At 45.2% G+C, this 24,962-nt stretch overlaps 1 protein-coding gene across 12 annotated transcripts in view; it reads right to left on the bottom strand.

Moving 5' to 3' along the window:
• Window positions 1–3,008: 3,008 nt before the first annotated feature.
• ZNF831 (zinc finger protein 831) overlaps window positions 3,009–24,962 on the bottom strand; it is a 109,899-nt gene continuing 87,945 nt past the window's right edge. For 7 of the 12 annotated variants that reach the window (XM_004759951.3, XM_013060197.2, XM_013060200.2 and 4 more), the window contains 2 exons: window positions 8,772–8,932; window positions 4,473–8,053 (listed from right to left, as the gene is read on the bottom strand). In XM_004759951.3, coding sequence (XP_004760008.1) covers window positions 7,211–8,053; window positions 8,772–8,932 — 1,004 coding nt within the window. In that variant the 3' untranslated portion in view covers window positions 4,473–7,210. Of the gene's footprint in view, window positions 4,443–4,472; window positions 8,054–8,771; window positions 8,933–11,485; window positions 13,180–24,962 lie in introns of those variants that run through there. The other 5 variants (XR_006603865.1, XR_200013.3, XR_001180741.2 and 2 more) reach the window with 5 other exon arrangements.

Raw genomic sequence — 24,962 nt, 5'->3', positions numbered from 1 at the left:
ACTTCTCCTGCTTTACTGAGGACAGGAAGAGAGAAACGTTTATTTGCCTTAAATGTTTTGAATTGGGGTGAGATAGACACTCTTTAATACCTCCTTAGCACCACCTGAGAGTATATTGTTTACATATTCGTCTGTCTGGTTGGTTAATGGACACTCCCTCCTCCCAAATTAAAGCTCCACGGAGCCTGACTTTTTCAATCTTACGCCCTCATATGCCTACTGCATACTTAAGCACGGGGTAGATATCGGCTGAACAAACAGGATGGAGGACATCATGGAAAGTGTTGGCACACTCTGAAATCGGTGGACGGAAACTTTGCTATACGCTTTTGTTCATCTCTGATAAGGAGCATCAGGGCTGGGCTGAATCACTCATTTGCGAGTCTCTCCTTCCTCTCCCTGCGGAGCAGTGAGCCACTTCCCAGGCTTACTTAACAAATGCGCGCTGGTACCCGCTGGGAGCCAGGCACTGCTCCAGCTGCTGAGGACACCCAGATGTAGATGCTGCAGGCTGTGCTCCAAGGAGATCCCTCCTGGACTACGTATGTGGCCATCTCATTTCCTAGCTCACCAGCCCTGCTCCACTCATTCTTGAACAAGAGGACCTTTTGTGTAGGTCCTCCATGAATGGCCTCTGCATGTGTGCAGGAATCCTTAGAGCAAACGTATCTGACTAGAACACTAGCATATAGGAAAAAAAAAAAAAAAAAAGCCTGGATAGCCAGGCTTTCATTTATAAGGGTGTTGGCACCTCATTTCTGCCATATTACATCTCATTTCACACTACGTACTCACAGAAGACGACCAGATCTGCACTGTGGCCAGAGATAGGACTATGTCACTCTGCTCCAGATGCTACACATATAAAACCACCAATTTCTTACAGGAATCTATTCACTCACGCATTTATGCAGAAAAACAATTCATGTACTTCTAGGAAGGAATCAATCATAAAGGGTGCTGAACTTGCCTCTGGGAGGGAGACTGAAAGCAGAGATGTCTGTCACAGCTGGAGACCAAGGTCCTAGACGCCACAGGGCAAGTCTTTCTGCAATTCACAGCCCAAAGATCAACAGGCTGTCACCAAGCAGGAGACTGGAAGCTGCTCTCCATGGTTCTTGGTGCAGCCAAATCCATTCACTTCAAATCCAGGAGTATGGAGACAGGTCCTTGAGCAGAAGCAGAATTGAGGATAGTCCTTGTGGTTGTGCATGGATTGCAAACTGTGCCTTCCTTGTACCATGTGGTACTCACCAGCCACCAACCTATCAACCAACCCAGCAACCAAACACCAAAACAACAAAAAATGTACAAAAAATGTATCACAAGACATGATGTGACTATTCCTTTGCAGCTGAAGGATGCCATAATCCTTTGACTTGGAATGACAATCACTCACCTATGAAGTTTGACTGATGAAAGTTATCTGACAAACCTACAGGTCTACTTCTGGTCACCAGTTCATTTGGCTTGGAGAAAAAATGGGGAGAGTGCTGTGCTTACCACGAACTAGAGTAGCTGAAGAAATTAACAATGCATGGACCTTTCAGATTCACTCAATGCTCTCGCAACTGTGAGGGCTATACCACTGGCAGTGTAAAGATGGTATTTAACTGGTACATGGATGAGTAATTTTTAGTAGTTTCGTTTGTTACAGATCAGAAAATAAAACTATCTAATTCAGGCTGAGATTTCACAGATATTATTTAGGGTAATGATCACTTCTTTGAGACAGGGATGATAAAGAAGATGTAATACACAAGCACACACACGCGCACACAGAGGAATATTATCCAGTCATAAAAAAGAATGAAATCTTGCCATCCGTGACAACATGGATGAACCTAGAGGATATTATGCTAAGTGAAATACATGAGACATAGAAAGCCAAACACCATACGATTTCACTTACATACAGAATCTAAAGAACAAAAACAGATACTCTAAAATACAGAGAATAAACTGGTGGTTGCCAGAGAGGAAGTGGGTAGGGGTTGGGGGAAATAGGAGATTGGGAGGTACAAACTGCCAGTTATAAAAGAGTCAGTCACAGAAGAGAAAAGGACAGCATAGGGAATACAGTCATTATTATTATAAAAATGTTGTGTGGTGACAGATGGTGACCACACTTGACATTGACAATTGTATAAAACTGTTGAATCACTATGCTGTATACCTAAATCTAATGTAACATTGCACGTCAACTGTATTTCAATAAAAATTTTCTTAAATAAAAGCATGTGGAAAACAAGAGGAGTTAAACACAAGTATTAAGTAAATAATACACCCATATGTGGACACATATGGCAAAAAGCACTAAGATGATTCCCAAATGATTGAAGTTTGGAAATAATGGGTTAATTTATTACTATTAGAGTTTGATGAGTTAGCCAAAAAAGTCTCAGAGCCATCAATAAGTATATCTGTGCCTTCCATGTTTCCATTCGTACTTTTTCTCTCGAAGCATTGTGTCTCCATTGACTTAAAGGGCCTTTAAGACGTATAGATGTAGAAGACTAGAGTTGTATCGGTATGTAAAAGGACTCGACTTATTCTTGTGAAGAATACATGGACTATCTTCATAAGGAGGTACTGTTTTGAATTAAGAATTTTTTTCTATTGATGAATAATATTAAATATCAAAGAGACATCAATTCTAAGGGGGGAAAGTTTTGGATTATTGCACTGTGGATAGTGCCCTCATGTGGCTTCAAAACTTCGCTACATTTAAGAATTTAAAAACACGTTTTTAAGTTAAGAAGTCTAAAATATGGCAGACGATGACAAGTGAGACATGTGGGAAACGGAAACAGCACAAGAAAATGTGGTAATCTGCCATTAGCCAAGCTTTTTGTTGAGTGGAATGGGATACCAATATGGTGGACAGGATGTCTGGTTAACTGCTTGGGAGTAATCAGATATCATATTCATACAGGCTACTGCCTGTGATAGTTTGGGCTCAAATGTTAACAAATCACACAACACATTTTTCTTTTCAGTTTTATTTTTATCAAAACAAAATAATTTAACTATATAAAGGAGATAAATTTCAACAAACATCCAAGAGGCCAATAGCTTTCCTGATTATGAACAATCAAGAGAGGAAGTTTTGAACAGTTGACTGCATATAGGAGATGCTGAGTCATCCTCTAGGGCTCCAAGTTACAGAGATGGGCTATTTTTCCTGGCTCCTTTTCTTCCAGTGATGAAGCAATATGGTCAAACGTTCCTAGACTTCTTCACATCGAATGACATTATGTGCCCACATAAATACAAAAGCCATGGGTAAAGAGAACTGTACAGGTGCAAATCTAGCACACAAGATTTTCTGGGTCCTGACACCTATATTTACTGAGTTCTGAAAGATAAAGACAACGTAATTGTGCTTAAATATCAAGAAACGTGGTGTTTCAAAAGCCAAAGAGAACTCTGGGAATCACAACTGAAGTGAGGAAAAATACACAAATCTGTTCGCTGCAGTCGTAGACATCCGATCGCCACGGAGCCGGGCAGACCATTTTCTCCTCACCGTATTAAATTATGTCTGCGGAGTTGAACAGCAGCACATTCCAATAATGATGACAGTTTCCATAACTATAAAAATCTGCTGCACCAGGCAAATCTTGTGCAAAATGCAAATTTCTATGCTGGGGAAAAAATGAATAATGTGATCATTCTAAGTAATGAATGTAAATGCAAGGAAATACTTTTTGGCACAAGGCTGCAACTCGTTCATCTTTCATGCCAAGAACTGTGGTCACAATGCATTCTCGCAAGGCTACTCTTCCCATATGAGCCTTAGAAGAGGGATTTTAGGAGGAGAAAGTGTAACCTGCCTGCAGTTACCCATCATGCTACTGGCAGGTTTGATTGGAATCAGAGGCAACCCACCCATCTTTTTTTAATCTCTTGGCAAATGAACCATAGGTTCTCTTGCGTTGTGAATCAAAGGGATATTCATTCATCCAGTCTCCAAGGTCATACATGCATAACAGAAGGGATGTGCTCCATCATGCCTTACAACAAAGAGGATCCAGGCTGTGTGTTAAACACCATGTGATTTCAAAAGTCACTTAATAGTCCAGGCTGCCAAGGAGGGAGGTAAAACCCCTTTCCTTCATGCATTTCTGACAAGGGATGTCTGGCCAGGTGTAGGTACGGCTGGAGAGATAAACCGGGTGGTGAGCCTTGAGTATAACGAGTCATGGCACCTGTATACCTAGCCCTGAGAGAACAGCAAAGAATTCAAAGTACACTTGACTTTAGTCTACACCAGAAACCCTGAAGTGGAAGAAGCTGAGCACCAACCGCTTAAGACCCTCACCTGAAGGTACAATAACATTAGCAGCCCTCGGGAGAGTGGGGAGTCCGTGATCTGTACACTCCAGTTTGCCTTGTTCTGAAATCAATTTGTTTTCCCTTCGCCACTACACAGTGAACACCTGAAGAGTAAAAACTGCAGCAATTATCAATTAATAATATTTAAATTTTATTTTCAATAACATAAACTGGGTTGTAGACTGCTGATAAATGTAGCCCAGGGACAGCATTTCTCTTTAAGAAGCCCCACAGGAAAATTAAGATTTATAAAATCAGAGAGTATTTGTTGCTTTATAAAAGGATTCTTTTTTAAAAAAGAAAAATTATACCTTAGGATGATTTCCAATAGCCAATTTCCCTAGAGTCACTCAAAATATTTTTTTTTAAATCCATTGGAATATAGCTTTTCACAATACATGCTGATATAAAGTGAGGCACCCTTGTAAACACGGCCACCCATTGCAAATGACTAGCTGACAGGATGGCTTAGCAACCTGCTCGCCCTGATAAGACACACATACAAGGAGTCAGAGAGATGGAATCAATGTTCTACCATACTGGATCCAGGCTGGGATGTGGCAGTCAGCAGTGGTGGCTCTCAGAAGGACAGAACTTCCACCACCATCTGAAGGCCAGTGCTATTTGGAACTGTGACTTACTGATATAGATCAGCAATCTCACTGACAGCTTAGCAGCCACCAGGAAAAAAATATCTGGAAGATAATTTTCTTCCCCTAACCATGGCATCTCCAGACAGAGTAGTCAATTCAGCCCATACACATGCTGTCTTCCCCTCACATGGTAGTGTTCTGGGTTTGCTTTCAAGTTTTGAATTACGAGCCAAATGTATAAACTGGATGACTGTACCCCCAAAATCTGGAACTCTAAGGAAAAAGAAATCATATGGAGCTTCTCTTAGCTCATGTTCTTCATGGCAATACTTGGCTGAAGATGTTCATGCTTCAGCTCTCCATGGTCCCCCCTGAAATGTCTTGTGGGGGGCCCTCCCCATGGAGGCCACCTCAGAGCCCCCAAACCTCTGTAGGTAAAGGAGAGGGAGTTCATCTGACAAGGACTGGAGCCTGGAGACACATCCAGCTCATCTGGTCCAACTCTGATTCTCAGCTGGAGAAACTGAGGTGCAGAGGGCCTGTGTCTTACCCATGATTTCCCAGCTCAGTAAGGACACGGGTAGGCTTTTTACTCTCCCTCCAAGACTCAGCCACTTTCCTAGACCTCCTCTCTCATTACAGGAGCATGGAACATTCAAAGGTAGATAATCACCACATCGCTTTTGTTTGGTTTAAGAAGTACACAAAGAACAAAACGTACACAAAGTGAGTACCTAGCATCCTTTCCCTCCCTTCTCACGTTTTCCTTGGCTGGGCTTGAAATCACTTGAATATTTATGAGTGCGTCTCAAATACGCTAAGTCACCAGGGGAAGCTGGTCTTGTATTGAAGTTTCCTATGAATAACTCCAAAATCAGAAAACTCATGTTGACAATACTTGAAACTTGCCCATCCTTAGTCCCAGACAAGGACACGTTAAGCGTGTTCACGTGTGTGAGATACTGTGCATTGCTGCTGCTCCTGAAGGTTCAAGATGTCACATATACTTCATCACATCAAAAGCTAAGCCAAAAGAGCTTGGCTATAAATTTCAAATTGTACAAAATCATACCAAAAGCAAGTATAAATTTTTTTTTTTGAAATGCAGCAGTGTAAATCTCTTTAAGTTTTTCCTCTCCCATTTAAGGAGAAGGAGAAGAACTCTTCGCTCACTGAGTTGGCTGACGTTGATCAACTATTTTCTTCTGCACAGGGGCGCACTGGCTTGGAATACGGGGGAATTTTATCTGTACTGTTCTGACTTGCACAATACAGAGGCTGATTTAATTTGACAGCAAAGTAACACCAAGCCCCCAAAATAAAATTACTGAGATGTAAAACAGCGTCAAAACTCCAATTAGTTTTGTATCCTTGAAGCTTCTGGAGGAAATCTAAAAGGCTCCCGTCACGATGAGCAGGCATCAATTTAAGCTGAAGAGATTACTAAAATGTAACCCTCTAATTGAAATTGCTCAGAGCACAATATGACAGAAAGAATCAGAGAAAAATAACTGAATTTTTCCCCCTCAAAAAATGACTCATTACAGAAACTGTTCTATTAACTTTTAACACAGCGTTCCTTTGCAAGAGCTAAAAAACCAAGGGTTTGAGAGGTCTCAACAGAAAAAGCACCGGGCCCAAGAGCAGTGCATGCTTGTGTCGCTGGATCACATATAAGCTTTGACCACTGGCGGAACATTTAAGATAATCAGCATTTCACCAGATCATAGGCGTTTTGGAGTATATTTACAACTTCCACTAAGGACACAAGTTATTCTAACCAAACTGCAGTTTGAATGAATCTGGATTTTGTTTCCAGAATGAACAGATGTATCTTGATGCCCCATTCATACCCATTTCCTCTGCGAGCAACCCCGATCACCCACGTGCGCTTACCACCTCTGAAGCAAACCCTCAGCTCACTGACGGAGGAAGTCGGTCCACTGGACTCTACAGATTCACTTGCACATCACATGCAGACCGGCTGTCCTGGTTAACGCGTCATGGACGAGGCAGTGGGCACGACACAGAGGACGCGGCTGGGAGGCGAGTGCGGTCTTTGTGCACCAAGCATCCCGCACTGGGCTCCGTTGATCCCTTTGCCCTTCCTGGCACCTGGTATATCGCAAGGGGGCCGGGAGGATGCGGGCTGCAGTTGGCTGGGGATGCCTTGGAAAGATCCCCAATGGCTTTCCTCGTAGGGAGGTGCTTGGTGAAAGAGTGTTCGGCTGTCCTGCCAGCCTGATAGCATCTGGGCTCCGACCCCAGGCTCAGAAGCTTCACATCTCTATCACTAACCGGTCCTCGTCGTCACTGCTGCTGTCACTGACCTCCACTCGAGTCTGCTTTCTCAATCCTTCTAGACCCCTCCTCTTGACAGTCTTTGAAGGGACTTCGGGAGCTTCTCTGGGCTGCCCTGGGTTAGAAGTAACCACACGGTCCTTTAGAGCAGTTAATCCAGGGCCTCGACATTTCCCACCGTCTTTTCCTAAGGGAGGGCAGGGGGCTTTCCTCTCCCCACACCCGTACTGTCCCCCGGTAGGAAAAAACATCTTGTGTTCCCCTTCCTCTTCGTATGAACTAGCCAAGCCTGGTCCTAAAGCTGGTATTTCAAGATGAGTTTTTCCAGCTGACCCCAGCAAAACCAAACCTGAAATTCTTTGCCCAGATGAAGGTCTCCCTGGCAGTACTGGTGGCGACATGCCCTCCGCTCTAGCTTTTCTGTCTGGGGAGCTTCGTGTCAGGGCCTCCCCTGCAGCCCTGTGGTCTTGTGGCTCTGCACTGTGAATCCCCAGGGCTGTGTGAGCTGCTCTCTCCCCCAGAGCACACACGGCACCCACAGAGGGAGCAACATCCTTGCGGGGGGAGGTTCCTTTGGACTCAGGGGAAGAAGGTTCTTGAGCATCTGAGAAAACGTATGGTTTCAGATCCACAGAGACTTGCTCCTGGGAGGGCAGAGGCTGGGGCTCCAGCAAGCCCGGGCCGAGACCTCCGCCTCGAGACAGGAGGCTGTCATTCTTAGCCGGGGCCACACAGGACTTGGAGTGCTCTGACCGTCGTGACCCAGCAGCAGTGTTCCGAGGGCAGCGGTCACCGTGCCCACCGGCAGCTGGAGAAATCGCCTGCAGAAAACGTGCAAAGGAAAATAAACGGGGGAAGAAAGGTTAATGGTACAAAACAGACAAGCAAACAAAAACCTTGTGGTCAGAAACGTGGTTCTCAATGAAACTAGGTCTTGAGTTCTTAATGATTCTTTACCAAGCGTGAACTTCAACAGGATGCCCTCCATCAGTTCCCATTAGCGACTAACCGATGCATTAACTCGAGAAGAACCCCTTGTTGAGACAAAATCAGTCACTGAGATTGCCAGGTGTTTTTATCTGGCTTTATGAAAAACCCAATCGCTCAATTATCCCCCTAGTTCCAAGCATCTGATGCTAGATTACCATGCTCGTGCGGTAGACGTTACCTCAAACTTAAGTTTTTCCAGAGAAGCAGCTTCGAAGTGTGGTCTGGATTAGCATTTTTGTGCTTTTCAACCCACACCCAACCCCTCCACCCCCAATCCTGCCTGGCGGTGAAGCCATGTCACAGTGATGTCGGCACATGACAGCATCTCTGTCCTACTCAGGGACTAATTAAAAGCGTAGTCAGGATTTGAAGCGATCATCCTATTCTTCCGCGCACCGTGTCTGCAGGTGTTTGTGCACTCCTGGCGTTTGTGTGTTTGTGTGCCGGGTGGTGGAGGGGGCTCTCTGCCTCCCAGGACACCAACGACAGCAAGCGAGACCCATTAATCCAGACAACCCACGGGCAGAGAGCTCAGAACGTGGTCCCCACCTTCATGGTTACATGGTCTACTCCACTGCCAGCCCGTGAACTTGTGCTGGGAGAGAAGCTTCCCGACGTTTGTCTGGAGCCATCCTCCTCCTCCTCTCTGTGCCCACAACCAGCAGGCGATCCTGAAGAGGCACGAGATGGCTCCTCCTGCAGATTCAGACCTAAAATGGGGAGGCACACTTACACACACAGAAACTGATAACATCAGCAAACAGGGGTTCCCTAGGACTCTGGCTTCCTGCGCAGCTCGGGGCTCGTTTACCAGAGTCCTCCACAATGTGCGCGGGAACACAGCTTACTTTGAACCACTTCACACAGCCTAATGAAACATTTCCACTTTGGCTAAGAAATGGTAAGACCAATTCCCTAGGCAGAAAAATCCCTAAATCACATACATTTAAAAAAAAAAAAAAAAAAAAGTCACATGGATGTTTTTCAGCAGCACTATCTTCCTGGCCACGTTTAGGTCAGGTTAGGTTCATTTCAGGTTGGCGGGAATTCTCTGGTCACGCAACCAGGATGGAGGGTGGAAATTTCCGTCTCCATGGAAATGGGATTTTGTCTCCACTGGAGCATGGGGCAGCAGGAAGCCAGGTGGGTTTTGGTGTTGCTGTAGTTTGGTGGCAGTTACTGTGACCTGGGTGGGCAGAGGGCACCGAAGAGGAGACCTTGACAGCATCTGCCACACAGCAGCATCCTCTACAGGGAGCAGCTGCTTCCCCTCCTGTCTGCCCCGCACGCACTCTCCTTCTGTCACAGGGGCCTGGGATACGGGTCAGAAGGACCACGGAACTGCAGAAAGGATGGATTCCATCATGAGATGAGATCAGAAAATATTCTAGAATGGCTGCACCACCAGAGAAAAGCATTAGATCCCCTTTCAAATTTGCTTTCCTTTTGATTAAAATTACATATGCACAGACTTTCAAAAAGTCCAATCTTTCTACTTATTAAGAAAAATAACAGTGCTTGCCCACCCACTCACCTTTACCCACTTTGGATTCTTTTGATATTTACTTACTTCACTTTAATAATATGCTTACTGCAGTACTTCTTGATTACTTTTTTTTCAGTTTGGAGGAGAGTCTATGGCTTCCCACGAGGGAAGGCAAGCGTTCACCTCTTTCTCCAGCACTCCTGGATCCAGAACCTTCATTCCCCCACCACGACCTGCCACGTATGCACACGGCCCACTCCATCTCCTATCACAGTTACATAACTATGATGTCATAATGTCGTTTAGGAGAATATTCAGTGCTTACATATCAGGACCATGTCTCTCACTGCTGAGCCATGGAATGTGGCGTGACTACACGGTCTTTCTGGCCAACACTGTTTCTCCTCAAGTGAACAGCTACCTTGTTTTTAAATTTTGCTTGGTTGTCCATAGGTCTACTACTAAAACCATCCTCCCGCCTCTTTCGCAATTGTCTGAGGTTTTCTTTCATTTCCTTAGAAATGAAAAAATCTCTTTTCATTAGAAAGATCTCTTCAAATTCTCTGACCTGCCTCCAGAGGCCCACTGCTCCCTGGGCCCACTGTGTGGCTGTGCCCCCAGATCTCCTTCACCCCACTGTGGCGATTCTCCTCACCTAGTTGGCTCCTGGAGCCCCCCACTTGTTTCCTTGCTTCCCTCGGCTTCGCGAGAAAGGGTGCATTAAATACAATTGTTCAGACTTCAGTCTGCCACTTGTTGGGGTATAACATTCTGAATTAGAATTCATTTGCTTTCAGAATCAAAGACACCATTCTGTTGAGTTCTAGTTGTTAAGAAGTCTGGAGCCAACATGATTTATGATTCACGAACCTTTGGGCAAAACCTTTTTGTGTTTTGTCTCTCTGGAAACTCCTAGACTCTTCTTTGTTCAGTGTCTCCATGGTCCTGCGTCTATTTTCATTCATTGTCTGGGCATTCAGTGTGCCCTTTCAAACTGAATCATGTCCTTCAGTTTTGGGAAAACATGGTGCTGTTTCTTTGATATTTATTCTCCGGTTTTCTCTTTCCTCTCTTTCTAGAACCGCTCTTGGTAAGTTACTGGGCTTCCTTGTCTAATCCTCTTTTTCTTGTCTTTTCTCTCGTATATCCTACTTGTCTTTTTATTTTACTTCTGGAATTTTCTATTCCAACTCTTCATTTCCTATTTCTGCTATTAGGTTTTTTAATTCCTAAGAGCGTATTATTATTTCCTTCCTTAGAGCACCCTGTTGTTACCTCATGGCTCTAGTATCTTCCATTCTGTCTCTGGCAATATTGATAATGTTTTGTTGCCACTGCTGAAGTTTGGCTGAAGTTCTGGCTGAAGTTTGCCTCTCCCTACATGGTCTGTCTTCCAAGTTCCTTTTGTTCTCATTTGTTTTCACCTTTACCTTTCAGAGTAAAGCCTGCCTTGAGGTATCCATCAAGCAATCTCAAATTTCCACCCACATCTAGCAAACAGGCACTGCACAACAGACTGTGAGCTCTTTACAGGGGCACTTGGTCCACTGGGGCCACCCTGCGGGGGGCAACCTGCTTGCCACATTTCATTGGGAAGCCCTGAAATAATTCTCTGGGCCTTCCACAAGGACTGGATGGCTTCTGTGTGAGGAGTCCTCCAACCTTCTGCCTGGAAAGTACGATCTACTTCCTATATCTCGAGGGGTAGGTTACCAGATTAGCAAGTGCATTAATCCTGAACAAATCAAGTCTGAAAATCTATAGGAAAGTACAACGGTTTGGGGAAGGAAGTAGTCATTTTTCCTTTAATACAATTTTCACTTGAGCACCTGTGCATCAACATAGAACCCGACTCTTGGTATTCCGTTCATCTGCTCATCAAACATGTCTTGGACCTGTTCAGTGAAGCAGGCGCCATGCTGCTCAGCCCCGAAGCACTGGACAACAGGGTGAAGGAGTCCCGGCCCCCGAGAGCCTCTGCTTCAGTGGGGAAGACAGACGAAGGCCGGTCAACTGATCATATCATTTCCAGTTGTGCCAGGGGTGGAGGAGGAGACGATCACCCGCACACGGCGGGGCGATCGCAGGGGGGCTCTGAAGGAGACTGATGGTGAACAGGGAGGGGAGCACATCCCCATCACCGTAGCAGGGCTCTCACCGAGAGCTGCAGTCAGTGGGGGGCGCAGGACAGGAGTGGTAGGCGGGTCACTGCTGCCCATGACCGAAGAAGGTGACTCTGAAAAACCAGTATCTGGAATGAAACTTCCAGGTGAGAAAGAACCAGCCCAGGATGGCCATTCCAGGTGACAGAGGAACAAATGCAGAGACCCTGAGGAGGGAAGGAGCCTGGGGTGGGGAACCAGTGGGAGGCCATCGTGGAGGAGGGCAGTGAGCAGGAGCGACAGGAGACGAGATGAAGGTGGGGCAGCCAGCAGGGACCCAGACGTTGTTGGATGCGGGCAGCTGTGGAAAGGGGCTTAGACTTATCTCGCAGTCACTGTGAAGAAACCAGTTTCCAGTGGGAGGGTCCCCATCTTCTCAAGATGCATACTCGCCTGCTGCCCAGCCACCGGGGCTTCCCAGGGCAGTCCAGTGGCCAGATGAGACAGTTAGCAAAGGCAGTGGATGTTGAAATGGAGAAAACACGTGGATTCCAGCTATATTTTCACTCCCCCACCATGAAAAATCACCAAAAGATAATAATGATGATAAACGTTTCTCCAGCCCCCCTGCTCACCAAGCGCAAGCACCTCAGCCTAAGTGGATTAAGCTGGGTCCCCACAGTGACAAAACAACCGGGCAATTCATTCAATTCAGTGAAGAAGGAAAACCAATTAGTATAGAGAAAATAATCAGATTGGCCAAATGTCTTCTCAGCAGGCTGTTTGGGTTTTGAAGCTTAACGGAAAGGCCATGTGCACATTTGACCAATACTTTCTGACTCATCTGAGAGCGTGAAGGGAGAAAATCCATTGATTTAATTTGCTTTTGACCTACAGTCTACAGAGAAAAGTGAGTTATCTTTAATAATTGTGAAAAATGCCCAAATAATGTCACTGAAGTGTGTTAAACTAATTTGGATTATTGAAGAAGGGCGCTAACTCACTTTTAAATGAATGGCCCTTTTCAAAAAGTAAGTGGCGCCCTGGCCAAATGGTAAAGCACAGAATGTGGTCCTGTTTGGGGCACAGCATCACTCCGTGAATCACTTCCTACATCTTCAGAAATGACGGAGTCTGCCTTCTTCACACAGTCTTCAGAAATTTAACCGCTCTCACACAATTACGTGAATCTTCTTAAGAAAGCACCTGTCATCTGAGCTTCGCATGCCGTTCTGTTCTCCCCCTGATGAGAGGCTGTGCTTTTAATCATTTCCCTCAGAAATAATTGCCAAGCCACGTTGAGAGGAAGAGACTGCTTAAAACGTTGTAGCAAATTTAAATTTAGCCATCTTGAAAAGGCTACCAGAAACTGTAAAATAATTAGAGAGAAAATGGAGTGAAGCAGGCTGATGAAACTCACAGAACTATCGACCTCTTCAGAGCCAAGCCTCCTCCCACTGTCTCAATCCCCGGGCTAATATGTTTATTAGCATTATGGAAAAGCTAATAAACATATTACTCAAATATCATTATCAATGATAATGCAAGTAAACGGATACATCTCCTTCAGTTGCCCCAATACACCAAAAACTCCATTAATCTGGAGACCAGACTCTGAATTGTGTATGAGGAAGGGGTCAAAAGAGTCCACTGTGTTGGGCTTCTAAGCAAGGTACAAGCATCAACAAAAACACAGGCGTGATCTCCACGACTCTGAACTGATCTGAGATTGAACTGTTTAAGAGCATCGCTATCACAGAAGGACGCACAGTGTGTTGGTGAGAAAAATGTGCAGTGACTTAAGAAAGGCCAGGCAGAACTTTTCAAGTTCTGCCACTATATTGGCAGATGTTTGCTCACTTATTCAGATGTTCACTGAACCCATTTTTCTGAGTCCCTATTTGTTGGGCCCATACACAAACCCATATCTGTAAGCCTAACTATCCAGTGAGCCCAGGTTTACCGAGCACAGAGTCCAGCCAATACTCGTGTCCAGAACCACGCCGAGCACAGGCAATGCATTCAATGGCAGTCAAGGCAGACACCCTCATGCAAATTACCGTCTAACGGGGGAGAGATGCAGCCACCACAGTAGGACGCAGAAAATGCACCAAGCAAACATGGTAAACAGCCTGAAGGGAAAAGTGGAAGGAGCCATGAGATGGTGAAAATGGGGCCCTGACCCCACCTAGACCTGTAGAGGACAGCAGAAGCCTACACACTGCAAGAATGTGTGTGGACGCTGCACCTGTGCAGGCTGCTTCTCTCTTCACCAAGTCTCAGCATTCATTCATGTTATTATTCAGCAAAAAATTTTTAGGCTCTGTTTCATGCCAGACATTGTACTAAAATATTTTTGCAAGTAGATTCATCCGCTTCCTCAATCATACTGCAAGCTTCATTGGTAGGGACTCTGTGGAAGGATGATGGAAGACAGGACTTCCTCTTCTCAGGGAGAGTCTGGGGGATGTCGATCCTAATCAGAAGGTGATCATGAGCCAGCAGGAGGCAGCCTGAGACCCGAGTTCCATAGACCAGGGCCATGGGAGGGAGGACCACAAGAACACTTTCATCGGGGACAGTCTCAGTGTCTCTGTGCCACCCTAATGCAGTCTCGTGAGAGTTTGCCTCTAAGTAATCACAAACGAATCTTTTACTTCGGAAACTGCATTTCCTTGCAGTTTTCAACTATTTTTTTTCGTGGGGGGAGGGTAGAGGGGCAGAAGGAGAGGGAGGGATGAACTTTAAGCAGACTCCACACCCAGCACAGAACCCAACGTAGGGCTCAACACAAGGACCCTGCGACCATGACCTGAGCTGAAATCAAGAGTCGGACACGTAACCAACTGAGCCACCCAGGCACCCTCTTGTCCATATATTTGATGAAAGGCAATCAGTCAGGACAAGAATCCTTCTCACCTGGAAACTCTTCACTAAATGGTGTTTAGTGCAAAGGGTGGTTTAAAATCTTGCTTTCACAGGGCATCTGGGTGGCTCACAGTTAAGTGTCTACGTTTGGCTCAGGTCATGATCCTGGGGTCCTGGGATCGGGTCCCACATCAGGCTTCCTGCTCAGCAGTGAGGCTGCTTCTCCCTCTGTCTCTCTGTCTCTCATGAATAAATAAATAAAATCTTTAAAAAAAAAAAAACCCTCCTTTCAGTTATAAGTTTTATCATGTCCGGAGTGTGACTTTAAGGCACACAGCAAAAATAGGATTAAAGAATCACATAAGGAAAAAAGATCATAAAAGAAAGGCCATTTGGAACATTATAAATGCCAAGGCTGCACCTCGCCGATCTACTTCATGTATCGTTATTCCAGAATTTTCTTGTTGCTAAATGAGAACTGTCTACGCGATCCTCTTCCCTAGGACATAACTGATACACCCGCAACATCCTCTCATCTTTTCTCAAGATTTACACCCTAGAACGAAGAAGGAATTATTCTGTTTCAGCAATTTCGGAGCACTAAGACTTAACTAATAGCTTTCGGGAAAGAATTAATACTTCTCTATTAATTCTAATCAGAGAAGACGTGGAGAAGTCATTACCTCCTGTCAGAGAGGGAGAGCGAAGGCACGGGGGAGTGGGCACTGCAGAGACCCCTCTCCAAACCCTCCTGTGTCTTCCTGACACTCGGACTACATTCCAGGGGGCACCCGGTTAGCTCCCGAGCTGCCACCATGAACTCACAAAAGGAAAGCACCGCCAAGCGACCGGTGAACAAAGGCAGAAGCCACCTTTATTCCAGGGACTTATTCAGCCTCTTCATACACTAGTTAGAAATTGTACCTTTTATGTATGTGTAATTAGGTAAAGCTTTTACTTCCGAAACCACCTGTAATCGTGGCGTCTCCACATTTCTGTTCCTGAGATGAAAGGGATGCATTTTGATCACTTTCTCCTCTCAGATATTTTCTCCCAACTCAGTGCATGGGGCTGGTTTGAAACACCTCAGGGGTTTCAGAGCTCAGCCGTGTACGGAATTCAACGCGCCTTCATAGAGTGAAACCCAGGCCCACGGAATCGGGACATAATGAAGACGGCTTTACCTCAAACCCGGCCGAGGACAAGGGTTTTGTGATCCGTCTGCGGCAGTGGTTCTTAACCGGGGGTGATGGGTCGAGACTTCCCATGGTCATCCTGACTCGAGCGGGGCAGGCCCCTGGCATGTCATACGAAGAGGAGGCAGCCAGGGAGCCAGTGCCCAGGACAGGGCCTGACCCCCGGCTGCTGAGTCGCAGAACAGACGGCCCGCCTGAAACCAAGTCACCAACTCAAACGCTGTAGGGCCCAGGCAAAGAACATAAATGAGGGAGGCTGCCTGGGGCTAGGGACTGTGGTGAAGGGAAGGCATGCCCAGGCTCGAGGCCACAGGAGACCCCCAGGGCCACCAACTGCCACTGGCAAGGACCAGTTCGCCACATCTGACCATTTTCCAAGAGAAACCAAAACACTGGATTCCATGTGTTTGTCAGCACCGATGATGAATTTTCACACAGCAACGCTGTGCTAGCCAATGTGCCCGCGGTCCGAATTCGGCCAACGGGGGTCAGTCTGGGGCGCTCGCCGGTCACAAAGCTCTGGGGCGCTGACAGCAGTGGAGAGGCTGTACGCCTCACCCGGGCCTCATGCTTAACGGGAGCAAAGTTTCTTTTAAAAAATGCTGCTGAGGGGCGCCTGGGTGGCTCAGTGGTTTGGGCTGCTGCCTTCGGCTCTGGTCATGAGCTCAGGGTCCTGGGATCGAGTCCCGCATTGGGCTCTCTGCTCAGCGGGGAGCCTGCTTCTCTCTCTCTCTCTCTCTCTGCCTGCCTCTCTGCCTACTTGTGATCTCTGTCTGTCAAATAAATAAATAAAATCTTTAAAAAAAAAAAATGCTGCTGAGTGCACTGTGGTGAGTGCTGTGAAGTGTGTAAACCTGGCGATTCACAGACCTGTACCCCTGGGGCTAAAAATACATTATATGTTTATAAAAAAAATTTTTTTTTACAAATGCTGCTGAAAACTACGGAGGAGTAAACATGGTCTTGGAGAAGTACTTTGGGAGTACCTTACGCAGGGAAGTACGTAACGAGAAACTACCAAACGGAGCCAAAACATTTCCTGCAGCAATAGTTGTGGTAGCAAAACAACAGCAACCGACCAAAACACCCATGGAAACGGGCAGGGTTGAATTAAAAAACTGTGGTACAGCTATGTCAAGGGATTTTTATGCCATGATTAAAATGATCAATCAATCTCTAACCTAGGCCCAGAATTTTATACAAGACGGACGAAGAAGAGTCGCACACTTCTACAGATGGGATGGCTCTAGTTGTGAAAAAGCAAGGAGCCCGAAGTGTCTGTTCTGAGTTTTCCGCACGCAGAGGAAGGTGTGCGAGAACACGAGCGGAACCCTGGCAGCTGCAGAGGGCCCTAGCCTGGGGACCATCAAGCTCTCCTCAGGTATGTCAATACTGCTTTCTTAGCTGCAACAAGCATGGTATTGCTTTATTCATTTGAAAGAAAAATAAGAGGCACTGGCCCTAAAATTCACACTGAATGGAATAAGGAAAAGCCCCCGGGGTGTGCCCGGCATGTTTGGGCAAAGCTACGGCTCAGGCCAATTCAGTCAGAACGCAAAACACCTGCTGACAGAGGGCTCGAAAGACTCACACTCTGGTGTGTCATGAAGTTCTGCTTCTCGGGCAGAGAGCAGGGGAGACTCACCAAAGAAGAGAAAAATACATTTTTCCATATCTAACCAAATCTGGAGCATTTCTGAACTACCCTAATTTTTTTTTTTTTTAATTTCGCCTCTTCTGAGTAATCATTTTTCAATCTCTTTTTTTCAGAAACCACTTTTCTCTATGGTTCGAATTTCTCTTCTCTTTCTCTGATGAAAGGCAATCAGTTTGAGAACACTTCACTTACCATTTTCTCCAAAAAAAAACACATTTAGTGGAAAAAGTACGCTTAAAATCTTTTGGTAGGTTGAAACTTTAATCACACTCAGACAATAAGAGAACACTCTAAAATGAAGAGAGGACAAATTGTGGGGAAGAAAGAAAACTAAATGGAGAACAAAAAATAGCTAATATTATTTGAATTATTTAGTGCCAAAATTGAGTCAAGAGAATCCACTTTATGGACCATTACTTTCAAAGTTTCTTAACTCTAAATGAAACTGTAGAGAAAAAAAGTTCAGGCTTTAGAATATAATTGATGTGTTTAAGCAATTGTCTCATCATTTCTTAAGATTTACACCCTGGAGAAGGAGGTGTTATCCTGTTTCAGCAATTCTGTAAGCAATATTACTTAACTAATGGCTTTAGGAAAAGAATATCTCCCCATTAATTCTGACAGGAAAAATAATGGTACAGAGCCATTAGCTCTCGTCAGAGAGGCAGGGAGGGAGTTCGTGGATTTGGAACCCTGGAGCTCAGGCTGCCATTCGTGTTTCTCTTAGGAAAACACTTGGAGGTGATTTGTGACAGAGGGAGCAGGGCACGACCAACACCGAGGGAGCCCTACCACCCCCATTCCACTCATGGCAGACTAACAGAAGTTTAAAGGCTAAAAGGGGAAAAAAAAAATGAAGATACTTAATTTCAGAGAACTACATCACTATGCTCACATAATATTTAGCTATTCTACCTCTTAACACAATTAGGTAAACCTTTTATCTCAGAAAGTACCTGTCAGAGAAGTTCTCTTTACCTTTTCTGTTTTTTCAATGAAAGACAGCTGCTTTGATAACGTTAGCCTCGGAAGCATCTTCCCTAAACTATATTCGTGGGGGGAAAAAAAAACTAGTTAAAACATTTCAGTCACTTAAAAGTTTAGTTATGTGCATAATTCAAAGGAAGAGATTCCAGTGAGAAAGAAAGTAAATGAGACAAAGAGAAAGAATAGAGTGGCTCCCTCACCCTGGAATTAAATACAGGTTTATGGTCAATGATTGAAGTAGCTCAATTCTACCTAGTTGATGCAGCATGCATGTAGCTGAAGAGAAGAAAATTAGGACATAATTACACAATGACTGGTATTGTGATAAATACCACAAAGAACATGAGTTATGAATCATACCACAAGGACATCTAGTCTCGCTTGAGACTCAGGAGCAACCAGCCTACAGACCCACTAAAATGTCACTTCACAAAACCATCCAAGGAGCCAACATGATGAAGAAGGCTCAGCCTGGTTCTTCAGAGAGAACATGGCTGAAGGACCCATCAGAGGGACAGGAAAATACATTTACTGAAAACCTCACCACATGCCTGGGTATTTCCCTCTCCTAATGCAATTTTCTGAAAGTTTGTCTCTTCCAAGTAATCACATATTTTGTTTCAGAAACTACTTTTCCTAGTAGTACTCATTTCTTTTTCGTTTCTTTGATAAAGGGCAATCAATTTCAGATTTTCCTCTTGGAGAGTTTTTCTTTCCCTAAAAGATGTTTAGTGGAAAGTCATGTTTAAAATCAATTCTTAAGTTAGAAGTTTATACCCAGACCATAATCATGTACTTAAAATTTACAGAGCAAATGCAGACAATGAGGTGAGGAGGCAAAAAATACAATTACTGGAAATACCATTTGAAATCTATAATGCCAAGACTGAAATCAAGAGTATCTACTCTTTGAATTATTATTTTCAATGTTACTCATTACTAAATGAGTCTATGAAAGATAGTCCATTTCTCAAAATATAATTGAGGTATTTGAGAGAGCTCATTTTTCCTCAAGATTTGCATCCTTAAAAAGAAGAAATTGATCCATTTCAAGGATAATAGCTGGGAAGAAAGATCTTTCCTTTTCTACTTCATTAATCCTGATAAGGGGGGAAAATGGACTAATTTCAAACTAGAAACAAAGACAAGAAAGAAAATATTGGAGTTGGCCTCATCAATTCTGGTTTTCCAATATACCTTAGGAAAGAAAACATTCCCAGCCCAGTCTCTGTGAAAAGATAAATGGTCACAGAGAATCTAGCTCTTCCCTCAATTCTAAATCACAGACTAATAAAACCAAATTTGATGACAAAACCAGGGAAAGAGGAGGAGGGAACATTCTTCTGTTTCCATGGCATGTTTGGGTACGCTACCTTGTGTGGCACAAAGGTCATTTCTTACTTCAGAACACCTGCCGGTGCGGTGCTCTTTGCTTTCTTGAGGAAAGGCAAGTGTTTGGAAAGCTGGAAACCCTCTTCCACTCAGATACTTTTTCCAAACAACATTAGTGGAAGAGTCTGTTTAAAATATTCCAGTAATGTGAAGTCCTGTACACGGACAGAATTCAATAGCATTTCTCACATACTATCTGAGAGCAAGGGGACCGGGATAAAGGGAAAGAAGAGAGGTGACCCCTGCTCTTGAAAAACTTTCATACCAACGTTCACTCAAGAATGTGTGGTTTTCTTAATAATGGCAGAACCCCGGCTGGGTCAACTATGCCAGTCATTGAAATACTTGCAACTCGGCTTCATCTTTTCTCAAGACTTGAGAGAAACAGAACTCCTGCCCCTGCAACCCTGCAGCAACACGGCGAGCACTGGTTTTGGAGGAAAAGCCTTGGCATAGTTTCTATGGATCCTGACACGAAAAAACAGGGGGATGGTCCCAAGTTCTTTCAGACCCCAGTGGGTAATGAAATGTCAAGTAGGGGCGCCTGGGTGGCTCAGTGGGTTAAAGCCTCTGCCTTCGGCTAGGGTCTTGATCCCAGGGTCCTGGCATCGAGCCCCACATCGGGCTCTCTGCTCAGCGGGGAGCCTGCTTCCTCCTCTCTCTCTGCCTGCCTCTCTGCCTACTTGTGATCTCTGTCAAATAAATAAAATCTTTAAAAAAAAAAAAAGAGTCACCTGTGCTCTGCTTGGGAAGACCATGGACACTTGGGACTCACAGGTTCCCTGTGCCTCAGAAGCTGAGACACGGGCAACAAAGCAGAAAGGAAGAACAATAGGAAGACAGGGGCCAAATTCTCACAGGACTCTATGAAGTCACTCTTTTGTCCTCACACCAGTTTTAGAAATCCTCCCTTTTATGATGTGAAACTTGAAGTACCAAACTTTTTTTTTTTTAACTTCAGAAATTCTCTCCCACGTTCAGAATAGCGCCTCTGGCCTCCTCTGAACTTAACAAAAGCTCAGGTACGTGTGCAACTGAAAGCCTACCTGGAAATAGGGGTAAGACCACCAATGCAACAGGAAGGAAAGAAAGAGAATACAAAAGAGAGAATACTGCCCCAAAAATCATTTTTAATCGCTACTAATCAAGAAATCATATTTCCAGATTTCTTTTTTAAATAGACATTGATATAGTGGAACCATCTAGAAAGTCCAAACTTTGAGGCATTTTAAAAAACTTTACACCCTCCCTGAAGACTTCTACTCCACCGTTCCCCCCCTCCAAAAAATGTACGTCTGTTTTGCAGTTCTAAAGCAAAATAAGGGAAGGAAACCCATGGTCTGAGAGAAAATGGGAGGTGCCCTTCAACTTTTGTCTGGAAGAGACTGTAAACAGCATCGTGGATCCAGAAATTCCACCCGGAGAAGGGGTGGAGGGAGAGTGGAGTGGGAGCTGAATCTTGAGGCGGATACACAGTTCTGTGTAATGACCAAAAGGAGCTGAGGGGGTGTGGCAAGAATGGAATGTAAAACACTTGAACCCGCTAGAGGGAGAGGGGACAATCGGGGGGAGCTTCTGCCTCGGAGCAGCTCCCAGAATGCTCCCCGACAGTGGCCCTGGGCAGGCACAGGGTGGGGGCATTGGCACCCCTCACCATATAGCTGTCCACCTGCTCCTTTTCCTGAAGTAAAGACAGCTAGGACTGGTAAGATTTGCTCTCCAGAATCTTCTCCACATAGAAGGCACAGGGTCTGTTTAGAATGTGCACAGAATGAAATGAAAATTCACTTAAGCATGGAAAACGAGGGTCCGAGGAAAGTAGCCTTGGGTGTGTGTGTGGGGGGGGGTGGTATTGTCACTGAACAATCATTCAAGAAATCCTCTTGACTCGTCTTTAAAAATATGTTATTACTAAACTCAAATCAGAGAAAGAATACACAGCCTAAATTATCATGGAGTAAACTAACATAATGATTTTGAAATAAAGTAGTTTACACTGTTTCTGTGAATGCTGACAGGAAAATAATGAGAAAATTGCATGAACATCCATCAAAGAATGCAGGCTAGAAGCACCAGGAGCGGGTTCTGGTAGATTTGCTCACTCAGGCCCCTCATGAAAATTGAAAAAAGTCAGTGAGAAGAAGGCAGAAGACAAATGGCAAGAGGGCTCCAGCCCCAAAGGACGCCGGTATCCAGAGACAGAGAGCCCATGGCAGCCTGCCAGGGAGAAAGAGATGCGTGGATTATGATGTTCCACGCGCATCCTATCACTTCAAGGAGTTGCCAACTTCTCTGTGCAAGAGCAGCCTTCAAAACTTCTATCTCGAGAAATTATTAGTCTATTTTCACCTCAAATATTTCTCTCATACAGAGGAAAACAAGGCTATCCATTTTCCTTGCAAAATACCCTCCAATCTTGTATTCACCATGAGCGGTTGCCAAGTACTCTTCATTATTATGAAAGTTCTCTCAGGGAGAGAAATCCATACCCAGCCTCTAATAAATTCAAGGGGGAGAGGACAAGAAGAGGTGAAATAGCATGAGGTAGATAATCAAATTTAAAATAGGTTCTAGTGTAGAAATGTTACCCTGTACACAAGCTCGGAGTTCGCTGCCACCTATTACTAGGGCTTCCCAGTACATCTTCTGAGCCAGAATGGCGCAGCTTTGATGCTTTCTGCCTCACGAATTTCAAAGAGAAGAGAAAATTAACCCCTTTCCTTCCATGATTTAGCTTTGCAAAAAAGGAAGTGAAGGTGGCAAAGTAATGGGGAAGGCCCGTCACTGTCCTCTTGTCTGTCCTCTGGTTGGGGTACGCAGCTGGGAGGCCTCGGACCCTGAGGAGGAGGAGGAAACCCTGTATATTTGAGCCAAGGACTCAGAAGCGAGAGCGACAGACATTCAGAGAAGCGAAGAGACCTAGAAGGATCAAAATGATTGACGACAGGAGGCTCCAGAGGGTCTGGACGGCCAGGATGGAGCCGGCCTTCCACTCCTCTGACGAGGAACTCCAGTAAGAGTTCCTCCACCCCGAAATCAACTCCAGTAAGAGTTCCTCCACCCCGAAATCACCAGGCTTCCAGGCAGATGGGGCAGGAAGGGCAGGAACCTCCAAATTGATGACAATTCAGAAGTGAAATCAGATTTGAAGGAAAAGTTGAAGGTAAATTTTGAATCACATGGAGACCCCCAGGGAGGCCTCAGCCAGAAAGAGTGCTCTGAGGATCTCGGGGAAGCGTTGCCAGATAAAATGGGGATGACCACTTAAATCTGAATCTCCGGTCAGCAAAGGATCATTTTTAGCATAAGTATGTCTTATGCCATGTTTGGGACATACTTATGCTGAAAAAATATACTCACTGTCTGAAATGTAACTTTAATTGGGTGCCCTGTATTTCCATTTGGCAACTCTGGCCATGAGCCACATGGAGCCTCTTCCCCTGAGCAGCTCCAAGCACCACACGCTGTTACTCTGGGGATGGCTGCAGGCTCTAGATGGAGCAATTATTACCGAGCAAGAGATCTTGTGACAGGGCACACCACAAACATGCTGACAGTCCGATGGCCCCAACCAACTGCTCTTTTAAGATATTATTTATTTATTTATTTGAGAGACAGCACATGCACATGAGTGGGGGGGTGGGGAGGGGGTAAGAGGCAGAGGGAGAAGCAGACTTCTCGTTGAGTAGGAAGCCCAATGTGGAGGTTGATCCCAAGACCCAGGGCTCATGATCTAAGCTGAAGGCAGATGCTTAACCAACTGATTCAGGCACCTCGGCCCCAACGGCTCTTGATGGAGAAACGGCTTATGCATCCGAAACACTCAGGAGCCAAGCCCACAGGCAAAGGCCAAAGCCCGGTCTGGTGTGGGGAGAGAGCCAACATCCCAGCCCTTCTCCCAATTTTCAGAGTTTTTTCACCACCACGAGAAAACAACCTTCAGTCTATTGGGGAAAATTATTAGTCTCTCTAATCTCATGATTTCCCCCACTCCTGTGTATCCAAGGATCCCAAGCCATTCATTTTCCTCCCGAGAAGTTCCCCTAACCCACACTCACTGGAAAAGCCATCGAGTAGAGTTGGTTATCAGGTTTTCTGGGTGACAGACCATGGCTGGCCTCTAACAAATGCCAGAGGGAAAGACAAGCAGAGCAGAAATGGCATGACGCAGGTAACGGCACCGGAAGGCACATTCGGCAGAAAGGCATTCTAGAGTTCCCAGCCAGTACCCAGGACTGGCAGGCACGACGACACTTTCAAGACAAGAGTCTTGTGCTCATAACTTCTCCAGCAAGAGCTTTAACCCAGAGGAAGGGGAGAGAGAAAGAGCAAACTTCTTTTTCTTCTTTTTAAGCCAGAAGCGGCGGGGGGTCGGGGGTGGTGAGTACAAACTTTGGCTCTTAGTAGTGAACCAGCCAATGGCATCTGATTCAGAAAAGAGCAGAAGGTCTTTCCTGCCAGGAACATCTTTTCCCCAAGGGCAAAAGGCTCATAGGAAAACAAGCCCCATCCAGAGGAAGGGACTCTGTCCTCAAGGAGGGCTCCCTGAAGGGACAAACCGAGCACCACAGAGAGACACTTGGGTATTCGTTTCCCTCCTACACCTGCTAGAGGAGGGAGAAGGAAGCAAAAGGACCCAATGGAATGTCTGATCCAAGTGTTCGCTTTTGGGTTCATCACATGGTTACAGCAGAGAAAGGCGTGAGCTGCTTCATGAAAGCTTCTTGACGCTGCAGGGATCTGGGCAGGCCTGGAAGGAGGAATGAATTTACGAGGATTTCAAATGGACCCGGAAGGCCACAACACACAGACAGAAAGTACGGGACTGACCAATGGCCAGGCTGGAAAATCAGGATCCCATTCCCTTCCAGTCAGTTCAAGGCATTTTTAACCTCACTATGCAAAAACAGCCATCAAAAATTCTGTTTTTAAAAACTATTCGTCTGTTTACCTCAGAAATATTTCTCCCCAATATCTGAGGACCCAAGGCTATCCATTTTTCTCACTGAACATCACTCTACTTGAGTGCCTCACGCTCCCCAGAAGAGAATC

The sequence above is a fragment of the Mustela putorius genome, unplaced genomic scaffold, assembly GCF_011764305.1.
Source record: "Mustela putorius furo isolate JIRA1106 unplaced genomic scaffold, ASM1176430v1.1 tig00003972_pilon_pilon_pilon, whole genome shotgun sequence".
Classification (NCBI taxonomy): Eukaryota; Metazoa; Chordata; class Mammalia; order Carnivora; family Mustelidae; genus Mustela; species Mustela putorius.
Note: the sequence above shows the minus strand (reverse complement) of the source record. Positions and strands in the feature narration are given on the sequence as shown.